At 37.8% G+C, this 20,846-nt stretch overlaps 1 protein-coding gene across 2 annotated transcripts in view; it reads left to right on the forward strand.

The window, feature by feature from the left end:
• Window positions 1–20,846, forward strand: part of KIDINS220 (kinase D interacting substrate 220) — an 83,145-nt gene that overhangs the window by 36,543 nt on the left and 25,756 nt on the right. For both annotated transcript variants that reach the window (XM_072855089.1, XM_072855088.1), the window contains exons 21-22: window positions 246–390; window positions 5,302–5,464. In XM_072855089.1, the coding sequence (XP_072711190.1) occupies window positions 246–390; window positions 5,302–5,464 (308 nt within the window). The remainder of the gene's footprint in view (window positions 1–245; window positions 391–5,301; window positions 5,465–20,846) is intronic.

A 20,846-nucleotide genomic window follows, 5' to 3' on the forward strand; every position in this document is an offset into this window, starting at 1 on the left:
ATTGGCGTGGAAGTAAAATGTGTAACTCTTACCAGTTCTTGGCTTATATGGAAATCATGTTCAACTGTTACATAGCTAAATCAGAATTAAATTCTGGTAAATATTTTTATGGTATTTCATGTCAGCCTCACAGGCACATATTCACAAAGGTTCTAACTTTATAATCAAGTAAAACTGAAGTATTTCAAATACGTAAGAGTTTTTGATACTAATCAGTATTCCTTGCTTTTTTGTATTGTTATCAGGATACTTACCGAAGACGCCAGATGCAACGTACCATTACCCGCCAAATGTCTTTTGATTTGACCAAGCTGTTGGTTACAGAGGATTGGTTCAGTGATATCAGTCCTCAGACCATGAGAAGATTGCTAAATATTGTTTCAGTGACAGGTAAGTGTGTACAGTAAACAGTATTGTGTTTTGGTTGCTGGTAGTTACACTCGGACTTTTCAGTGTGTAAACTAAACTTAACAAGTCAGTCCCTGTGTTGATTTTGAAAATCCTTCTGAAGCAAACTCTTTCAGAGTGCAAGCAAAAATTATAGGCAGAATTAAAAAAAAATTAAATAATATTTGTTTGTTGTTTCATTGACTTCAGTTGGGAGACAAATGATTCTGGTCTACATTTGTAGGAAGTTTTATATTTTTTTAATTTTGAAGCGGGATAATAAAATACATTTTTTCAATTTTGTCATACTCTAATGTGAAGAAAGCTCGTAGTGCTGGTATCTTAAAAGGTAAACTGTGAGGCAAAACAAGGTATGTATCCTTTACATTTTGCTATGGATATTTGGAGTCCTTTTTCCCTAAATGGTTGTCTGGGGCTGATGAAAGCATTTTATGACCTGTTTTCCTTCAACAAAACACAATCAAGACATTAGTATCTTTGAGGTTTAAAAACTGGAAACGACTGGAAAAGGACTTATGGAAGTCTAATAAAATCATGTTTCATGTAGTAAGTGAATGGGGAATGATTATTTACTGTCTTTTCTATTACAGACACTAAAAGGCACTGAATAGCCTTACAGGTAGCTGGATCAGAACAAACAAATGAGTTACTTTTCACACTGTATATAGTTAAGTGCATAACTCTGCAACAGTGTCATATGGATGTGGCAAGTTCACATGGATTCAGAAACAATTAAATACCTGAAAAGTAGCATTCATCAAGTGCTAATAGAAAGCAAGCAATGAACCACAAATCACCAGGGGCTGGAATAACAAAAGAGATTATTATTTTTCCCTAGGTTCTGAAGCTTTTACGTAAGCATTTGCTATTGTACAGTATGAGGCTTCTGGGCAACTTGGACCTTTACTCAGAATTGGCTTGATCTTTAACCAGAAAAAATATCCTGGTAAAAGCTTGACCTTAATTTCAGGATCCTTAACTCATTTTTGCGTTGATGTGAAAGCCAATACCAGCTTTTTCAAAAGAATCAAATTTCATGTTTTCTCTGTTCCAGTCTTTGTATTTTGAATGTTTATGGTTAGGATGTGGACCCTTGTAGAAAACTGCCATTATTCACCAGGTGCTAGTGAAATACTTTTTTACTATGAGGGTGACTAAGCACTGAAACAGGTTGCTCAGGGAGGTTGTGGAGTCTCCATCCTTGGAGATACTCAGAAGCCATCTGGACACAATCCAGGGAGGCTGGCTTTAGGTGGCCCTGCCTGAGCAGGGGGGGTTGGACCAGATGACCTCCAGAGGTCCCTTCCAACCTCAACCATTCTGTGATTGTATGAAACAAATAATATTAACAGTTTCTAGGACTAACTGGAAAACATAAGGGATTCACAGATATGTCAAACGTATTGTCTTTAATACCTAAAAATATTTTAGTACTATTTATCATGCATATTTAGTATATTAAATTAGGTTCATTAAGTAAGATTGGATGCAAACAGGAAGGTTAATTCAGGAGAACTTCTTGCCACTGGTAAGCAAGGTTATTGGCTCATAAAATAATGAGTAGCGTAATGATTGAAGAGACAGTAAACAGTTGTTCTACCTACGGCTGAGTTCAGGAAAGGATAAATAGTGCTTTTAAAATTTGAAATAGCTAGTTGAAAAAATGTTGTATTTACAGATATTTCTGCTTTTGTTCTGTTTCTTGTCTTTATCTCTAGTCTTGCATGCAATTGTAGCTTTTCCGTTGACCCATTAGATATCAGTGGTGTCTTTAAGAAGAAGCGGTGCACCTTTGAGCTCTTCCCTAACAAATTGATCCTAGTTACAGCTTCCTATATTACACTTTAAGGAGGGTCTTCGAAGATGACATTAATCCTATTCGCTACAGCTCCTGTGCTGCAGAACTCTTCCCCTGAATAAAACGGATTACTTGTTTTTATGCCACTTCAACTCTTTTAATCTGAGTTCTTGGTTTTATGATAAAGGTTCTCACTAAATGACGAGTAGTACTACATGGTATAAATGGAGAACAAAGTGAATATTACTGTGTTTTGAAGGAAAAGAGTTCTGCTCTTGTTTTTTTGTCTACTTCAACATTAATCAAATTATCACAAGCTCTAGGTTATGTTAATGAAAATAGAATCTCTAAAACTTCTGATTTCAGTAAGCCTAATAAAATTTGATTGCTAGGAAGACTACAGTACGATTCTACCAATAATACTAGCAATAAAAGATTATGTTAAATGACCTTTGTCATTTCTAGAAATATGACCTGTGTCTTTCTACCATAACATTTAATGCTTAAGTAGAAAATTCTCTTAATTTTCTGATGAGAGCTGAATCAGTTGAGAGAGAAATTTTAGGAATAAAACTTTCACAGATATAGAAATACTGCAGTTGCCTGCAGGCATATGAAGGATGGGTTCAGCAGAATCATAGAATAATAGAATGCTTTGGACTGGAAGGGACCTTTACAGGTCATCTAGTCCAACCCCCCCCTGCCATGGGCAGGGACATCTTCCACTAGATCAGGTTGCTCAGAGCCCCGTCCAACCTGACCTTGAATGTTTCCAGGGATGGGGCATCTACAACCTCTCAGGGCAAACCGTTCCAGTGTTTCATCACCCTCATTGTAAAAAATTTCTTCGTCTTATCTAGTCTGAATCTACCCTCTTTTAGCTTAAAACCATTACCCCTTATCTTATCACAACAGGCCCTACTAAAAAGTTAGTCCACATCTTTCTTATAGGCCCCCTTCAGGTACTGGAAGGCTGCAATAAGGTCTCCCCGCAGCCTTCTCTTCTCCAGGCTGAACAACCCCAACTCTCTCAGCCTGTCCTCGCAGGAGAGGTGCTCCAGCCCTCTGATCATTTTCGTGGCCCTCCTCTGGACCCGCTCCAACAGGTCCATGTCCTTCTTGTGCTGAGGGCTCCAGAGCTGGACGCAGTACTCCAGGTGAGGTCTCACCAGAGTGGAGCAGAGGGGCAGAATCACCTCCGTCGACCTGCTGGTCATGCTGCTTTTGATGCAGCCCAGGATACGGTTGGCCTTCTAGGCTGCGAGCGCACATTGTTGGCTCATGTCCAGCTTTTTGTCCATCAGTACGCCCAAGTCCTTTTCCACAGGGCTGCTCTCGATCACATCATCCCTCAGCCTGGATTGAAACCGAGGATTGCCCTGACCCCGGTGTAGGACCGTATACTTGGCCTTTTTGAACCTCATGAGGTTCACACAGGCCCGCTTCTCCAGTTTGTCCAGGTCCCTCTGGATGACATCCCGTCCTTCTGGCGTGTCAACTGCACCACTCAGCTTGGTGTCCTCTGCAGACTTGCTGAGGGTGAGGGTTCAGGTTCACATTAAGTTCTGCATCAGGTGATTGTAGCCATATTGCCTACACTGGGTGCCGTTCAGAAATCAGCCTGTCTGTATTGCACAGCACATAGCTGGAGCTAAGAAACCTGCTGCAACCATCTCAGGTCTCACTTGGGGTGTTTGCTTTACCAATAGATGCATGGAGTAACAATACAGGCCAAAACTGAACTGATGCCTGCTGATCCATTTGGTTGCAGAAACCTGCTACAGCAGTATCAATGCTGCATCCACTGCCCAACTTAACACTGCATTTGGGAGAACTTATTTCCAGCATGTCACAAGTAGGTGGAACTGGTTCAGGTCTGGTACAGTGCCGAGGTGATCATCTCAGTAGGAGGTACGATACAAGGACACAGTTGTATGTCTCTGAGCTGAGGTTCAGCTCTGTCAAACCAACATGGATAACACAGAGGGGTTGGCTGTCTCTGCAGTTCCATTCCTAGTGCTTGCATAGTTTGGATTGTCCTAATTTACCTTCACTCAGGTTATGAAGAATTAAATGTAAATGCTGTTCTAAATTAAGTAAAATAACCCATGGCTTATTTTCAGTTCCATTAACTTAATGCTAGTATAATTAATAGAAGAGTGTTAATATGTCTTTTTGCGCATTTTCCCCTGCTTTTTCCCTTTTTTTGTAATCATTCATATGTGACAACAGACCTAAAATTCTGAGCTAATCTTTTAAATAAATGTGCAGTCTCTTAGCATGGTCACTACAATTTGTAGCATGAAACGTCTCGTTTTGGCGAATTATAGTGCAGATGTTAAAGTATAACAAAATCACAAACTGTTAGTTGTAAAAACAAACAAAAAAAACACTGCAAGAACACTTTCAGTGTACTATAATCTGTGGTTATATATGATGATTTCATGAACAGCTTCATGAGCAGAGCCTTCAGAGTGTAAGTTATATGTCGTCACCAATATTAATAATGCAATTCTAGAAAACTTGGAAAAGCTTCAAATGCATAAACTGTAGCATCAACTTTTTCTGCTTTTTAAAATTAACTTTATTTGTAATTCTTACCTTGCCTTATTAACTTAAAACAGTCTTTTGTTTATAGCTTTGAATTTTACTTTATTGGCTATTGAAGATGGCAGTTGTGTGTTTAACTTGTTTTGACCATACTTCATATGCCAATGCACAGAAGATCTTTCATAGTATTAGCATGATTTTTGTGTTTAGACTGAGAAATTAATTCTGTGTGAAATTCTCTGTTGAGTTTTGTTAAAGTAACTTAAGATTCACCTGTGACAGGATGATAGTAATTAGTGTTTAACCTGGAGCTGAAGGTGACGGTTTTGGAGAGTCTCATGTTCTGACCAGTATTTGCAAGAATTTTTATTAGGTTGTCAAATGATATTTTTAGATGTGACTTGAGATGATTTTGAACTTACTGAGCTAAAAATATAATATCAGAAAGTTCACAGATCAGGTTAAAGGACTTACATAGCTGTTACTTTGAGGAAAAAAAGGAAAAAAATCCCCTGTGTTTCTTCCCTCCTTTCCTGTTATATTAGGTCGTTTATTGAGAGCTAATCAGATCACATTCAGTTGGGATAGGCTGGCTAGTTGGATCAATCTCACAGAGCAGTGGCCGTATAGAACATCATGGCTCATACTGCATCTTGAAGAGACTGAAGGTGTTCCGGATCAGCTGACTTTAAAAACCATCTATGAGAGGTAGGTGTTATTCTGGTATGCACTTTCTACTTTCTGTTCTGTTATGCACTTTCAATGATTAAAATAGTGATCAGTGATTATTAGAATAACATGTCTTTCAAACAGCTACCAAGTTGTAATCTAAAATTTCTACAGTCTTACTGTCTTCTGTTAACTTTTGGAAACTTTTAAATGACTTTCCGTCCTATTTAATGCACCACATACAAATGTGTGCTTTGTATTAAAAACAAAGGGAGTTATACTGGAATTCTTTCACAGATAGCTAGCTGTGCTTCTGTCTCTTGATATAATTTTCATCTCTGCCTTGGCCAAGCTAGAAGTTGTTTTTTTTCCCCAGTTAGAAATCTGAACTAAGCTCTGCAAAAACTGCCTTTACTGGTAAAGATCTCTGAAGGTTTGGTGCTTAGCAAGTGTGCTTGAGGCTATGGCAGTGCCTTATGCTGCAGTTAAGGAACACAAAAGTGAAGCATAACTTTCTCCATTGCTGATAACAAGTTGCTGTCCAACAGAGCTGTCTAGGTATTGCAACTGAGAGTAAATGGTCCTTGTGTTGCCAGTGAACATGCCCCTCCAGAATTTGGCTGCTTGTAAGAAAGGATTTGTGGATTCTGACAAGTGACCTGATGACAGTGGGGGGAATGGAAGAGAAAGAATGTGACTGGGAGTTGGGCCTGTAGGAGAAAAGCAGAATCTGAGAATGGAAGTCAGTGAGAGTAAAGAAGGCTTTGGCTTCTGTAAGAAATAACAGGGAGCAGATGAAAAGAACAGCTGAGGTAAAGAGGGAAGATGGATTGATTGAACAAGTTGCCAGAAAATCTGGAGACTTTGCAGGGTCCAGGGAAAGAATGGAGAGGAGAATGAACTTGGACAGAAAATTTTGGAAAGGTGTCCTGCACTGAGAGTCAAGGAATGGGAGAAGATGGACTGGATGAGCATCTGGCATGGGCTGGAAATGGTTGAACTATTGAGAATGGAATTAGGATTGATTGGGAAGGATGACTGGCGTGGGTTGTATTAGGAAAGGAAAGTCGAAGTGGGGTTAAGATCTGAACACAGAGAACCCAGAAGGTAGAGGGACAAGGGTGGACTGGGCATGAGAGGGCTGAGGATTGAAGATAGACAGAGAGGGCAAGTAGTAGACTGGAGTGGCTTCTAGTTGGGGGGTTCTTGCTGGAACATCAAACTTCAGAGGTAAATAAGTGCGTGATTAGAAAACACTTTCCTCTAGAGAATGGATCCAGTTTCTGGGTTTTGCATTTTTTCTGTGAGTGTAAGATACCTGTGAAATCATTGATAAAGTAATGGGAACTGTCCTGGTTTCGGCTGGGACAGAGTTAATTTTCTTCCTAGTAGCTGGTATAGTGCTGTGTTTTGCATTTTAGTCTGAGAATAATATTGATAACACGCTGATGGTTTGGCTGTTTCTAAGTGGTGTTTGCACTGGTCGAGGACTTTTCAGCTTCCCATGCTCTGCCAGGTGCACAAGAAGCTGGGAGGAGGCACAGCCAGGATAGTTGACCCAAACTGGCCAAAGGGCTATTCCATACCATATGACATCATGCTCAGTATATAAACTGGGGGGGTTGGCTGGGGGGTAGCGGTCACTGCCTGGGGACTGTCTGGGCATCGGTCGGCAGGTGGTGAGCGGTTGTATCACTGCTTTTTTTTTTTCCCCTTGGGTTTTGTTCCTCTCTTGATCTCTTCTTGTGTTCCTTCTCATTACAATTTATTATTATTATTTTGTCGTTGTTGTTGTTCCAATTATTAAACTGTTCTTATCTCAACCCACAAGTTTTCTTACTTTTGCTCTTCCGATTCTCTCCCCCATCCCACCGGGGGGAGGGTGGGCGAGCGGCTGTGTGGTACGTAATTGCTGACTGGGGCTAAACCACAACAAGAACGCACCTCTCCATTGTGGATTCACGTAGCTAGTGTCACAAATGTTTATGTGATCAGGTAAGTACAATAATTCAGTATCATCAGGGATTCTCTCTCCTGTCATGCCTTCCAGTACTCTTGCTGTAGATATTTCGAACTTATCTTTATTTAGATTTTCCGTATGGCATGTTTCATAATTTTGTATTTTCAGTATTTATCCAATAAACTCATTATAGTCTTTTGATTATTAGCATTGACAGTAACAAATCACTTTGGAGTGATGAAAGTCCAAAGCTATCTTCAAGACATAACAGTGTTTATGTTTTCTGATAAACCAAAGGAGGTATTAGAGACCTGAACTGTTCTCATAAATGGGTACTAGTAATTCCAGTATAAACTAACATTAAATCTGTAGTGAACCAACATGAGGAGAAGGAAAGGACAGTCACAGTTGAATGTGAATGACTTATTTGGGTTCTGGATTATTTGTCGGTAGTACAGACACTTGAACTGTTGACATTCAGTGCCAATGGGAGCGTGTCAGTGTTTAGTAGTTCAGGTGTGGAGGAGATTCATGACTCCTGCTATGCTGTTTTGCCTCTTGCTATGCAGGCTGTGTTTGGAAGTAATATAGCCACTTGACTAGAGTGCCAATTCATAATTGACAGTTATAAATTTATAAATAAATTTATAGTGTATAAAACTGTAGGATCTGTAATGTGAAGAAACAGTGAAGAAACCTGTACTGTATATTGGAAAAGGGAAGTTGATGATCTTCTTTTAAGTAAAGCTGTTTGTATTCTACCCGCAATACCAGGAAAACAAGTAAAAGAAAAAGAGGACCAACATTCAGGATTCTCTCTTTAGCAAAAAATGCCAACAGGATTGTTTGATATGAAAATGATAAAGCTACAAGACTGAGTTTCTTTGACTCGTTAACCATAAAAAAAAGGTTCCTCATAATAACATTGCTGCATGCTCAGGAAGAGAGTTGATGCCTCTCTCAGCCACTTCTGTTGAACCTCTGTAAGGAAGTAAATATATAACTCTACGGATGTAGTGACAAAGCTGAGATCTCATCTGTCTGGTGATTTGGATGATCATCTTTATTGTATGCTGAATATGAAAAGGTCTGTGAACTCTTCTCTGGGATTATCTAATGCTCTAAAAATTCTGTTTTATCCAAAATAATCCTTTCTGTGACATTGTTGTTCTTTTTATCTACAGCTGTTTGAAGTCACTTGCCTTGAATATCTGTTTCTGTATCAGTTCAAAGTAGAGTATTTACTTTAGTTCCTCTTTCAAAACTTCAGTTTCTGTTTTCTAAGGTTTTCTAATTTATAAAGCAGCTTTCCTGTTTGGAGTCTCATGAATAGATACCAGATTTTGATACTTTTATAGCTTCTCTTCCTGTACTGAGTTTGTGTTACTTCTTCCCTGCCTTTTATTCTGCAAGGATTTTTTTTTAAATATTTTGGTACTTTAGAACAGGAGCAAGAATATAATTTTCCTAGTATTGAATAGTTTGTGTCAAACTACTTTTTACTGTGACAGTGCAAATTCTTCTTTGGTATTGCTGCATTTCTGAACTCCAAGTGTGTGGGGAGAGGGGTCTGCTTGGACATCTCCCTTGGATGAAAGGAATCTTGTACGTTCTGTGTTATGTGTAGGAGTTCCACGCTCGATCACATTCTCCATATGAGGAGAATGTTTTGATATTATAGTTACTTTTCCAACTTTTAAAATATCATGTGTTAAAAAGCTTGTGAATCAGCAGGATTCTGTTGCAGTGAGAACTCTCCATTGCCTTCCTCTTAGCTGCTGCCTGTGTGGGGCACAGGGTTGACACAACAGATCGATCTGTTACAGGTACCTTCAACTGAAGAGTTACAGTAGATATTTTGTGTGTGCACTGAGGGTATGACAAGCGGTAATAAAACCTGTGTTATTTTACTGCTATATCTTTGGAGGCAGATTATAAACCAGCTCTTTACTATCAAGACGGTGGATGCCGTAGGAAGTGTGATTCAGTGCAAGTTCCACGGGGTACCTGTGTGTATCGTGGTGCTGTGCCGGCAGGTGGCACTAGCAGGATGACTGTCTGTCCAGCGTAGCTCTGACAGCTTCTGTTCGCTTCTTTGTCTTAGCATATTCTGTATTCATTTTTAACGTTAGTGATCTTTTTCACTAGATGTTTTGTTTTTCGGTATTTCAAAGAATAAGCAATACTTTCACAACATACAAAAAGTATAGTAAAATGAAAAGAATCAAGTAGTCAAGCATTAAGAAATGAAAGAATAAAAATAGTCTGCAGTTAATTCCCCTCTATGTATGCATTATGATATGTGATTTATATGATCATATGCTATTTTGCCCCCATAAGATTCCTGTCTTGTAATGTCTAGAATTTAATTTTGCAAACTGTATAGACAGGCTATGTAGTAAAGGAGAGGGCCATTTTCTGTCACATCTCAGTGCTATCTGTTGTACTTGAAAAGAATGCAATATGAAAACTAAACTAAGACAGCTGAAAGCTGCTCTAGAACTATTCGTCAGAGTTTGTGTGATGCTGGACTAGTCATGTGTATCATACCTTTCACTTGGACAGTATTTATGCCTCTGTTGAGAGGTGGCATACAGCTTATGGTTCTGTAGGCTGATACTAGTAAGTGCTCAGTGTTCAGAGCAATATCTGAAGCTAGTGGGAGCTCTGCTTTCAGTAGGTGGAGTAGTCTGAAAAAAACTGGATATCTCAATTTGGCTACTAAATAAATATACCTATATCTCTGTGCTTCAATTTGTTATTAAAAGCCAAAAAACCCTAACTAATATATTCTTATTGTGAAGGATTGTTGGGGAAAGTAAATTTGCAAGTGCTTTTCTGTAGATACTATGATGAATATGGAAGACTATATTGATGAGCATGAAACCAGTTCTGTCAGGAATAGTGTATCTTTACTGTATCATACTATGCAGAGATGGGAAAACCTATTGAGTGTTATAATGGCAACATTTTCCCAGGGTCTTAAAAAACCAAAAAACCAAAACAAAACAAAATTAGGCTTCGGTTTGTGGCACAGGCATATCTCTGTGAATGATCTTTGTGGATTGGAGTCACTTAGACTTCTCTGTTACTAACAGGTAGAGACGCTATGTTGTAATTATTTCGTAGAGGGGAACAAGACCATCATTTGCAGTTGTGTCAAATTTTGAAAATAAAAAAATGCTGAGTCTGCATTGTTGGCTTTCAGTCCAGATTCTGGAGAAAACTGTCTTTACTCTTTTTACTTCCTTAAACTGACTTGCTGTATCATCTCGCTTCTGTCCTCTCACTTTCAGCTGTCTGGATCTTTGCTTGGTTTAGCTTTCCAGTTGGTGTACTTATTAGTACCAGTATTTACTCCTTTGGGTTTATGTGTTGCCCTTTCAAGTCATCTCTCATCATCAGGATTTTCATGTGGTCTCTCTCCTCGCCAGCTTAAGCTCCTAATTCTGATTTCTTGTCTATTGTGTTCTATTTCTTGTCTATTGTGTTCTTCCCCTTTTGTGTTTAGGTTGTTCTGTGGTCAAGCCCACTATTGTCATTACCCACCTCTCCATCCTGGTCTATTTTAATTATTTTTACCATTTTATTTATAATTTTGACACAGTTAATATTCCTCTACATTTATGTTGTGCCGCATTCTCCTTTGTGTTGCTGTAAAAAGTCTTTGTAATGTCAGTTTTGTGTAATGCCAAAATGGTTTGCAGAAGTTGTAAAAAACAAAATTTTAAAGCCCTGAAGTAGAATGAAATGTGTGGGCTTTCTGTAAATTAAGTTGTAAGAGAATTAAGTTATCAGATTAAAGCAAGATTCTGTTGAATGTTTGCAACTGATACTTCTCAGACTTGTAAATTAGCCATCTATGGGAATGTGCTCTCTTGTGAAGACTAAATGAAACATCCATGACACCAGAATGTCAGTGCCAGATCTAAATAAATGATATACTAGGAAAAGTCACTGTGGCTTTTGTAGAGAGAAGATAGGTTTCAAGAAACTGAATTCTCAACAGAGTCAATGAAGAAGGCAATGTAATATTTTGAAATTTAAGAAATTTTAAGCAAGATCTTGATCTAAGAACTTTTAAATGTATTAAAATTTAAAGTAATAACAGGCAAGATTGCCTCAGGAAAACAAAAGAAGGAAGTGAAAGATAGGAGTAAGAGTCTCATGAGAAACTTGCAGGTAAAGTTTCCAAATATACCTGTGCTCTTTGACATACCTGTAAATGGTCTGGCAGAGAGGGAAGGTGGAATGTGGGGATATAACCAGGACAGCTGTTTCACAGAGGGTTGTGGAAGTAGCTATGAGTAAATTGCAGATCAAAGTCATTGTGGATATAGGTATCATAACATACTGGGGAAAATAATCTCATCTATAATCCTGCTAACGTAGTAACAGGCTGTAAATCTGCACTGAGGAAAGAAATTCACAAATCATTGCTGATTTCGCTGAAAAAATATATTCAGTGCTCAGCAGGAGTCAGAAAATGAAACAGTGTCTTTAGGAGTTTATTAGCAAAGCAATGGAAAGAAGGAAGGTCTTGGATTATACAAATCTGTGATGTATCTAAATTCTAAACACTATGAGATTCTAGTAATCATATTTCAAAAAGCTTGTACCAAAGTAGAAAAGATATTAAAGAGGATGAGGAGAGCCCAAGTCTCACTTCAGATTTTGCTGTGAATACCATCACTGTCTGATTTCCCATGCAGTGAGGAGTCCCAGTTTTGCTTGAACACTTTCTCCTCTCTTTTTTGGGTTCTCAAGTCTTCCTCAATGTAAGATATTTGAGTCATTTATTTATTTTCCCCCAAGGTCTTAGTTTTTCATTTCAGTTTGAGGCTCTTGGTTTTAGTAATCTTACTTTGTTTCTTGATATTTTCTACTGCTTAAGGCTGTAGATGGCGGTGATTTGATATTGCCACCTTGTTGATTAAAAATCGTGTTATTAAAGCTGACTGTATGGGAGGGAATGTCTTCTCAGTCCCTTTCTTCATTAAGTTTACTCACTAAATGAGATAATCTGCTGAACACATTTTATCTGTTTATATCCTTCTTATCGCGGCAGAAACCAAAGTCTGCAGTACTTTGTCTATTGGAAGATGCTCCTAGAAGTTACTAAACTAATTTTGTAACCCTCTTGCCTGTAGGCCTTTGTCCTTCTGAAATCTGAAGGTGTTAGGGAGAGTTTCTGCATCTATGAGCTAACCAGTTCTCTTGTAGGTATGGCAGATTTACCAGCCTGTCACTTCTTGAAGCTGTTAGCAGTTGGACTGTCTTTGCTGATGAAGTCTGTTCCATGTCTTAAGGTTTATACAGTTGAAAGTGAAACTTCAGGCATGTATATGCCCCTTGAGTTCAAGAATGCAATTCAGAAAATGACTGACTAAACTTGTAAACACTTCAGAAACTATGGATGTCTGAATTTTTACACCTGAAGTTCCTGCAACATCTACAGTTCTGCTAGTGTGAATGCCCAGAATTGCTAATGCGAGGCCTAAGTTGAGTCTCACGGTGCTTACCTTGCGTCTAGAGCCTATTCAGGATCCTTGAGAGTCAGTAGCTGAAGCCCTTAAAAAGCCTGGACAAATAAATGTGGTTTGAGCATGTTTGCAGCAGGAGGAAAATATTAGGTTTAGCACAAAACGCAGCAGCAAAGGCTACTTTAATTTGAAGATAGATGTGTTTAAATTAGTTATACCAAGTGCTGGGGCAGGCTGTATATGACAAGTTGCAGGAACCTTCTGGTCCTGGTGAGCATGATGAGTTGTCCAGGCAGGCATGGCCTGGACATGCACTGTAGTAAAGTTCCAGCTGGCCTTTGAAATTAAAATGGCAGGAACATACTGCAGGCTACCAGAACAATTTAATGACCTACCTGTTACGGAAGGCCCCTTGGAAAAAAAAAGTCAGTATGAAGTTGATAATAATCCATGAGAATTTCATCATGGTCATGGCTGCATACCATTGGGGTAGAACATTCACCCAGGAATTTGGTAGATCCATGGTAAGTATTGTCCTCTCTCTCATGGGGCTAGGATCTAGATTCCCTATCTTTCTGAATATAATTCTAGCCATTACCTGGTGAAACTGAGAGAAATGTAAGGCTGGTGTATCTAGGGAGATAGTCCTAAGAGAGACCATGACTCACTGTCTCAGTGGTTAAAGATACTCTCTGGGGAGAGGAGAGTGCTTGTCCCCAGAACTGAATTTACAGTTTGTTTAATGATACAGAATTCAGGTATTCACACAACCTTCTATTCAAGCACTTCCTACTGTGTGATTTTGATGTTGCTCTGCTTGTCCTGCTTGATGTCATTGAGAGACAGTCCTACCTGTCATTCGTTGCCCAGGCTTTGCTCAAACTAGGGTATTAAGACAGGGCTTATCAATTCTTTGTGAGGGTATCAGCAAATAGTTGCTGGTCCCTGGATTTCTGTGGCGTGACTACTCTTACATATTCATTCAAAATATTAGAACATGAGAGCTTGGCTCAGGATAGAAGAAACTCTCTTGAGCCATCTGTTCAGATTAGGATCTCCACCCTTACTTAATCTCCTTGAAAACATGCTTTTTGGGAAGCTGAACGAAACTATGGAAATCAAGAATCTTAAATCTTCGATTTTGAAAAAAGATACATATCTTCCAGGATAAGAAAATGGTTGTGCTTTCCTCAGACTTGTAAGTAACCATTATTTAAAACTTAGCAGCATATAATTCATCCATCACTTGGGCTTAATTTAACCTCTGCAATAAAGTATTTGTGCACATATGTATGCGTGCCTACCTATGATGGATGTCAAATTGGATGGCAAAACGATGTGCCAAAGCAGAACACACCAAATTTAGAAGAGTAACATAATAGCTTTCTTTTATTCAGGATTCTTTTTTGTGTGGGGGACTAAAGGATCTAAGCCAGCCATAGCTTATTTATTACTTTTTTTAATGCTTTTGCAACTCTTACACCATTCTAAGGAACAGTTTGTTGAAGACACCTGCTCTGTCTTATTTATCAATAATGGAAAGTGTTGGTGTTTCTTCTTTTCTTCAGTTTTAGATGTTGTCCTTCCAGTTTCAGCATTGGTATATGATTTTGCTTGCTTTTTTTCCAGTCTTTTTACTGATTTTACCCCTTTTTGGAAGCAACCGCAGAAATAGTTATCTCTAGTAATAGTAACCAGAGAAATACTTAATTTCAGGTTACTAGACAAGTCATCCTCTGTTTCTGTTTTTGTCCTTTTTTCTTCAGATTAAACTGGTAAAAACTAATTTAGTTATAAGTGGAACAGGAGTTGATTACTGTGGGTTTGGAGTTCTATAGCATGGTTTCATTGGTGCTATGTTTTACTGATAAGTTCAGATCTTTTGTGTGGTATGCCTGTGTGAATCAAATTAGGAAGTCACTTAGGCAGGTTATTTTTCTGTTTCGCGTACAGTTGAATATTTCTACTTCATTGTTTACTACTTCAAGTTAAGAAAGTGTATTTACAGCGTACTAAAAATACTACCAAGATATAAATGATATGAAATTATTTTATTAAAGAAATCGATTTCATAAAAAATCAGAAAATAGTATTCTGTAGCACTAGTAGTAAAATTTATTTTTCCCCATATAAAGGCTCATTTATTTTTATAGCAATTTGATGACACATCTGCTTGCTTTATTCAGCTGAAAAGAAAATGTTGGTTCTTGGTGTTTTGTAAAATTACTTTGTTAAATTATTTTCGAAATCGTTCAACTTTTAACAAATGACATTTGATACTAACATTGGAAAGCAATTTCAGCTAATTAAGTAGATCTTTCTATAAACCATTGGAACATTAAGATGACAAACTGTTCATTCAGGATTATTTTAATTGGTACAATTATTGTAATTTTGTTGCAATTATGTGTTGAGTTAAAAGCTTTTGTCTAAATCATTTGAGGGTTTTTTGTTAATATACATAAGTAAGAAAAAAAGAAGTAAAATAAAAACTGAAGATAAGCATTATCTGTCTACTTTTTCATTACAGTGCTTTAGACAAGTATCTATTAAATTATTCTTTTAAAAAAGTATGTTATATGTTTTCAGCAAATCTCTAGCAATGTTAAAATTGAGCAAGATCATTTGAAATGTAACTTTTCTGGAAGGTTATTATGTTAATTCCAGTTTTGACACTGTTTAAATACTTTTTAATAAAAAGGGTGAAATTAACTTTTGAGGGATTTGCAAGTTGTATAAAATCTATTGATGTATTAATTTAAGAAGTGTAGCTTTTTAGTGATTATAGCAATTAAAAATGAAAAAGCTATGGAAGGTGCCACATTCATCACTCTGGTTATAATGTTCTCTGCAATCATCTTTTGCCCAAGCCAGGTTTAAATAAATCAATTCCTTTAAGTAGACAATTTAATATTTTTGTAGACCTCGCAGTGAGGCATTACTTCTAAATATTTAACCTGCTTTTTGTTTTTCAGTTTCCTTTTATTGCCTCCTACTAAAAACGCAGGGCATGTAAAGTTACTGTGTTTCTTACTGTGCTAATAATGTAGTCTCAATGTTAAAAGGCAACATACTAGTTGAGTAGTAGGTGATTGTTGCCCAAACTGTCTGCTAAATAGACCTACAAGAGGCAAGGCATAAAAGAGAAGTAAAGAGAGTACCAGAGGACGTGACAAGTAAGAAGGAAGTTCAGATGAAAAGGTAATAGGGAGAGAAAAAGGATTGGAGCAAAAGCTAATCAGAACAAGACAGAGGAGTATTTTTAGCTTTTTTTAGTTACCTTTGTAATATAGAGTAATAAGTCATATTTCTAAAATGCTTTCCAGATAATTTTAAATGCTTACAGTATAGTTAATGTGCATTAATGACATCTCTCAAAAATGCTCCTGTGTATATTTCAAATCCCTCCAAGCACCACTGATTGATATTAGTTTAGGGTAGAACACAGAAGCCTTAGTTTTAGCAACATTATAAACAATTTCAGGACAGAAAACTTTTATTTTTAACCTGTGTAAGTCAATTAATGAGACTTCTGTACTTTTTGGGGAATTGGTAAAGTTGGGAAATAAAATGGGAGATGATGGCTTTTTGTGTCTGCTGAACATTTTTGTCAAAAGTAGATTATTTATTCAAAACCTGAGAACATGGGAAAACATTGTGAGGTGAGATGATAAGCTGGAAATGCATCTCTTGGCTACATACTGCTAGCGGCCCATATCCTGGCTCTTACCCCACAATAAATGTGATGTAATCTGTCTCTCAGGAAAAAAGAGGAGAGAAAATATTTGCTTCATATTCAGAAAAGACTTGTGTCTCATATTGCTGTAAAAGCCCACCACTGAGCAGTAGCATGGAATATCAAGTTCTTTGGAAGCTGATGCTCTAGTATTCCTTGCAACAACTTGCTCATATGTCCGTACAATAAATCTGCCTCATTAGATCAAGTCTGTCATAAGAAGCTGCTTCATAAGGGCAAGATAAGGAACAGATCAGGTAATCCAAATGCTGTATAAAGGAAGTAATACATCTTTGATCATTAACCTATTAAAGTAGTATAGTAATTGTACCTTTTTGCCTTCCATTTCTGGGTAGCATTTGCAACAGATTGATGAATTAGTCTTTGACTTACTCTGAGAAGTGTAACTTACGCTTGTGTGAGTGAAGTATTTGCCATGGACTTTTGGAGGAGTGTCCTTTTGCCTGGTCCTGAGATTTAACTGTATGCTATAACGTAGCCCCAGAAAAGAATCTTGTGCTGGAGACTAGGATGAACCATGGCCATTTCTAATGCTAGAGGACCTGCAAATATTTGCTGAATTTTTGAAGTCCTACGGTTGTAACTGATGTTCAGTAATGAAAATACCAAAACCGGATTAATGCAGTATTCTTGTATTTCACTTGTGTGAGTGATCTTGTTGGACTTGTCAGTTAGTGAGACATAATTACTTTTTTGTTTATAGAGCAGCTTTGAGCAGTCAGATTCTTCTGTGCTACTCTGTTTCGCCGCTTTTCCATCTCTGTAATAAATATATTGATTTTTTTTTTTTAAATTCTTTTGCCTTCTATAATTCAAATAGCACTGCAAAGCTGTGAATGAATCCAGGCATTTGTAATTGTATAAACAGGTTTTTTTAATTCTAAAGAATGCTTGGTGTACGATGTATTCTGGAAAGTTGCATTAAAGATAGACCTTTTCAATATGGCTCAGTGACAGTGAATGATACTGGCTCTGGGAGATTAGTTTAATAAATATCAATCTTTTAATGATCAAAATGGTTTTTATTTCTAAAATGATCAAAAGCAGGAACACTCAGAAGAGGTGCTTTATCTACTGTTACTTGAATTGGATAGTTAGAGTTGGTTTTGCAAAGCAAGCTTTCCTCAATACATACGGTAATAGGAGTTTTTAAATAGCTATTGCATCTGTTCAGTGAAGTCTCTGTACTGCTTAATATGCACTGAGGGGTTTATAATTTTTGTCTAGATAGATATATCAAATTATAGCTTTCTTTTTTTTGGTCTTTATTAAGATAAAACATTTATTCCCTTATGTTTTAGTATTGGGCGTGTGATGAGTTTTTATTCCTGCCTTTATACAAGTGTGTATATGAGCAAATGCTGTTTTTCAATGTCCAAATAACCTGTTGCAAATTTAAGTTTGAAACAATATTTGCAGCACTATCCTTGATACGTTGATAGTACTGCAAATTTTCTGGAGTGTTTCATGTGAGAGCTTTTCATACAGAAAAAATGCACCCTTAGGCATAAAGATACACTGTCACTATACTGACCAGACATGAGAAGAATAGGATAGATAACTTCAGAGCAAAGCATTATATTATTAGTATTTGATTATTAGGTATTAGAGATCAGATGTCTAATGAGCAGACTCTTAAGCATCAAAATTTCATATTGCATTCTAAAGTGGCCCAGATTTTCTAGTTTGCTGTTTCTCAGTATTAAACCTTTAGAAAAAATATTTTTGTGTCATTTTTAATGAGAAGTTATTTTATTATTTTAAGCAACATTTTTGTCTTAAACTGTATTGAGAGAAAAATTTAAAAAGCATGTGATAACTAAAGCATGACATGCCTTCATGCTCATGCCTTCTGTTGCTCTATTTATTCTTTAATAACAATTAATTAGGTCTGTTACTTTTTATGGAGTGCAAAAGTTAAATGACTCTTGTCCACGTAGTTACTTGCTTCTTTAAAACACATGAGGAAAAAAAAAAATTAGGTGTGCAAAGAGTAACTTGTAGAATTTCTTTGTTTTCACCTTCAGGGAGAGAGATTTGGAAAGAGCAGGGAAAATGGCCCTTCAGGGTGCGAGGGCTTGCAGAGAAGTCAACCTCCCACCTGTCTAGGAGGAGCAGGGCAAGCTGCTCCACAAGAGAGGGCAAGCTGGGAGCTGAGGACGACAGCAAGACAGGCAGGGCGTTGTCCTCAGGAGCAAGGGGTGCAGTCCCACAGGAGCCAAACAGGAAGATAGAGCAGGTTCAGTGGCAGTAACCAGGGGCAGCAAACAGCCCAGTGGTCTGCAGCCACGAGCGGTGTCTTAGGTCAAGGTAGGAAGTCAAGTCAGTGAGTCAAGGTCAAGACCAGTAAGGTAGATAGATGTAGGTCAGGCAAGGACCAAGGGCAAAGGCCTGACCTTGAAGGCAGTTCTTGAATCGTGCAAGAGAGGCCTCCAGTGAGGCTTCTTGCAGCTCTTACACAGCAGTCCGATCCCAGTTTACTCAGCTGCACTGTATCAGAGCTGGCCTTGAGCACAGGCAGCGAAACCCCTGGCCGGGTGTGGGGGGAAGAGGTGGTAGAGCCTGTTGGCATACTCCAGGGCCTGACATAACCAACCAAACAGGGAATGTGGGCACAGCACAGCCTTCAGTGTGGATGAAGGTAGTTGATGCTGCTGCCATTTTACCACCACCTGGTTGGGTGGTGAAGGACCACATCCTGTGGTAGCGACCATCTCCTGCAGTAGGTGGTGAACAGGTAGGCTGTGTCATGTATAGCCCAACAGCCTAGCATCTGAGCTATGCTGGCAACATTCGGTGCTAGACCCACTGTTGGACCATGGTGGTTATTTTCCAAGTCAGTCGTGGAAGTGCAAGGTGAACATAAAGTAGAAAAAAATTGGAGCAAATTCACAGTCTCTTGAATGGAAGATAAGATGGTGTACCTATAGGTACTTGTAAAAAATTATTTTTATTTGAGGAAAAAGCCAGAAATAATCCATCATTGTTGGAATATAACTTAATCCACACTGAAAGCAGTTTTTAATTTTAGCTGCGCATGGAAAGGACATGTGCAGAATAGTGGAATGAATTTTTAAGGTTCTCTTCTGTCAATGTAATGTTCTGTTTTGGGCTCATGCCTTTTAAATTCAAGTAGTTTCTCATGGAAACACACTCTGTAACACTGACAGTTTTTGATGTTTCTGATTTAAAGAATAATTCTTCTGCCTCAGGAAAATCTAGCCCCAAAATGAGTATAGGGTGTTCACAGTGCTTTATTTTTAGATCCGTGTGCTTATGTTTTAGAAAAAGTAACTCCTAAAGTGCTTTACATGCTAACCTTTTATTTTTTTATCTGAGAAGTACAGGCACATGCGATTTTTGTGGCTCTTTGCCAAAAGATTATAATTTACATAAATATTTCTTTCAAAAGCGTAGTTTAAGACACTGAGCTCAGGAGGTTAGAATAGAGACTTCAGTCTGCACACCAGCAGTGGGCTATTGGCTTCTGAACAGTAGCTTTGTTCATCGTATTCAGAACACTGTTCGCGTTCAGACTTAAGTAGAGCTGGCAGTAAAATTCAGCTAATTTGTTTCATGTGATTCATCAGCTGTGTGTTTTATTTAAATCTATGTCACATTCTCTTTTGGCTTTTTATTTTGTAGATTTAAGTGTTGAAGTAGGCCACTCTTTAACTCTTCAGTCCCTGACTTGAAAAGTGACTAAAATTTCATTTTGCCAGTGTTGAACTGTTGTATAGAATACTCACAGTAAATATATATAACTAAAGTGTGTGTTAGTGGTTTTGGTTTTTTTACATTTCTGATGTTTGAATAAAAACATATACATTTACGGTCAGTTTAGTCATAGTTTTATATAAGGCAAAATAGAAGAACCTAAGGTAGTAGCTAAATATTAGTGTAAAATATACACTCAGATGCTGTTGAGTATACAAGTTTTATTTTGATACTGCCAATGTTCTTTTATTTTTTTGACCATTCAGTCTTTGAGGTGAGGACCACTTTTAGCTCCTATTAGATTTCTTTAAAGAAGAAGTTGGAGAATGAACTGTTTCCATTCTTTGAAACTGTAACCTATTTCTGGGTGTCAAGTTTCTCTTCTTACAGAAGCACCACCTTTTATTCTCTTAAGGCTGGAGCTTGTGAAGCCTTACATGCATTGAACTTCCCTAAAGTGCATAATCCCACTGCCATCAAGACTACTCGTAATGATTTACAGGA

Source organism: Ciconia boyciana, chromosome 3, assembly GCF_034638445.1.
Source record: "Ciconia boyciana chromosome 3, ASM3463844v1, whole genome shotgun sequence".
NCBI classification, from domain to species: domain Eukaryota; kingdom Metazoa; phylum Chordata; class Aves; order Ciconiiformes; family Ciconiidae; genus Ciconia; species Ciconia boyciana.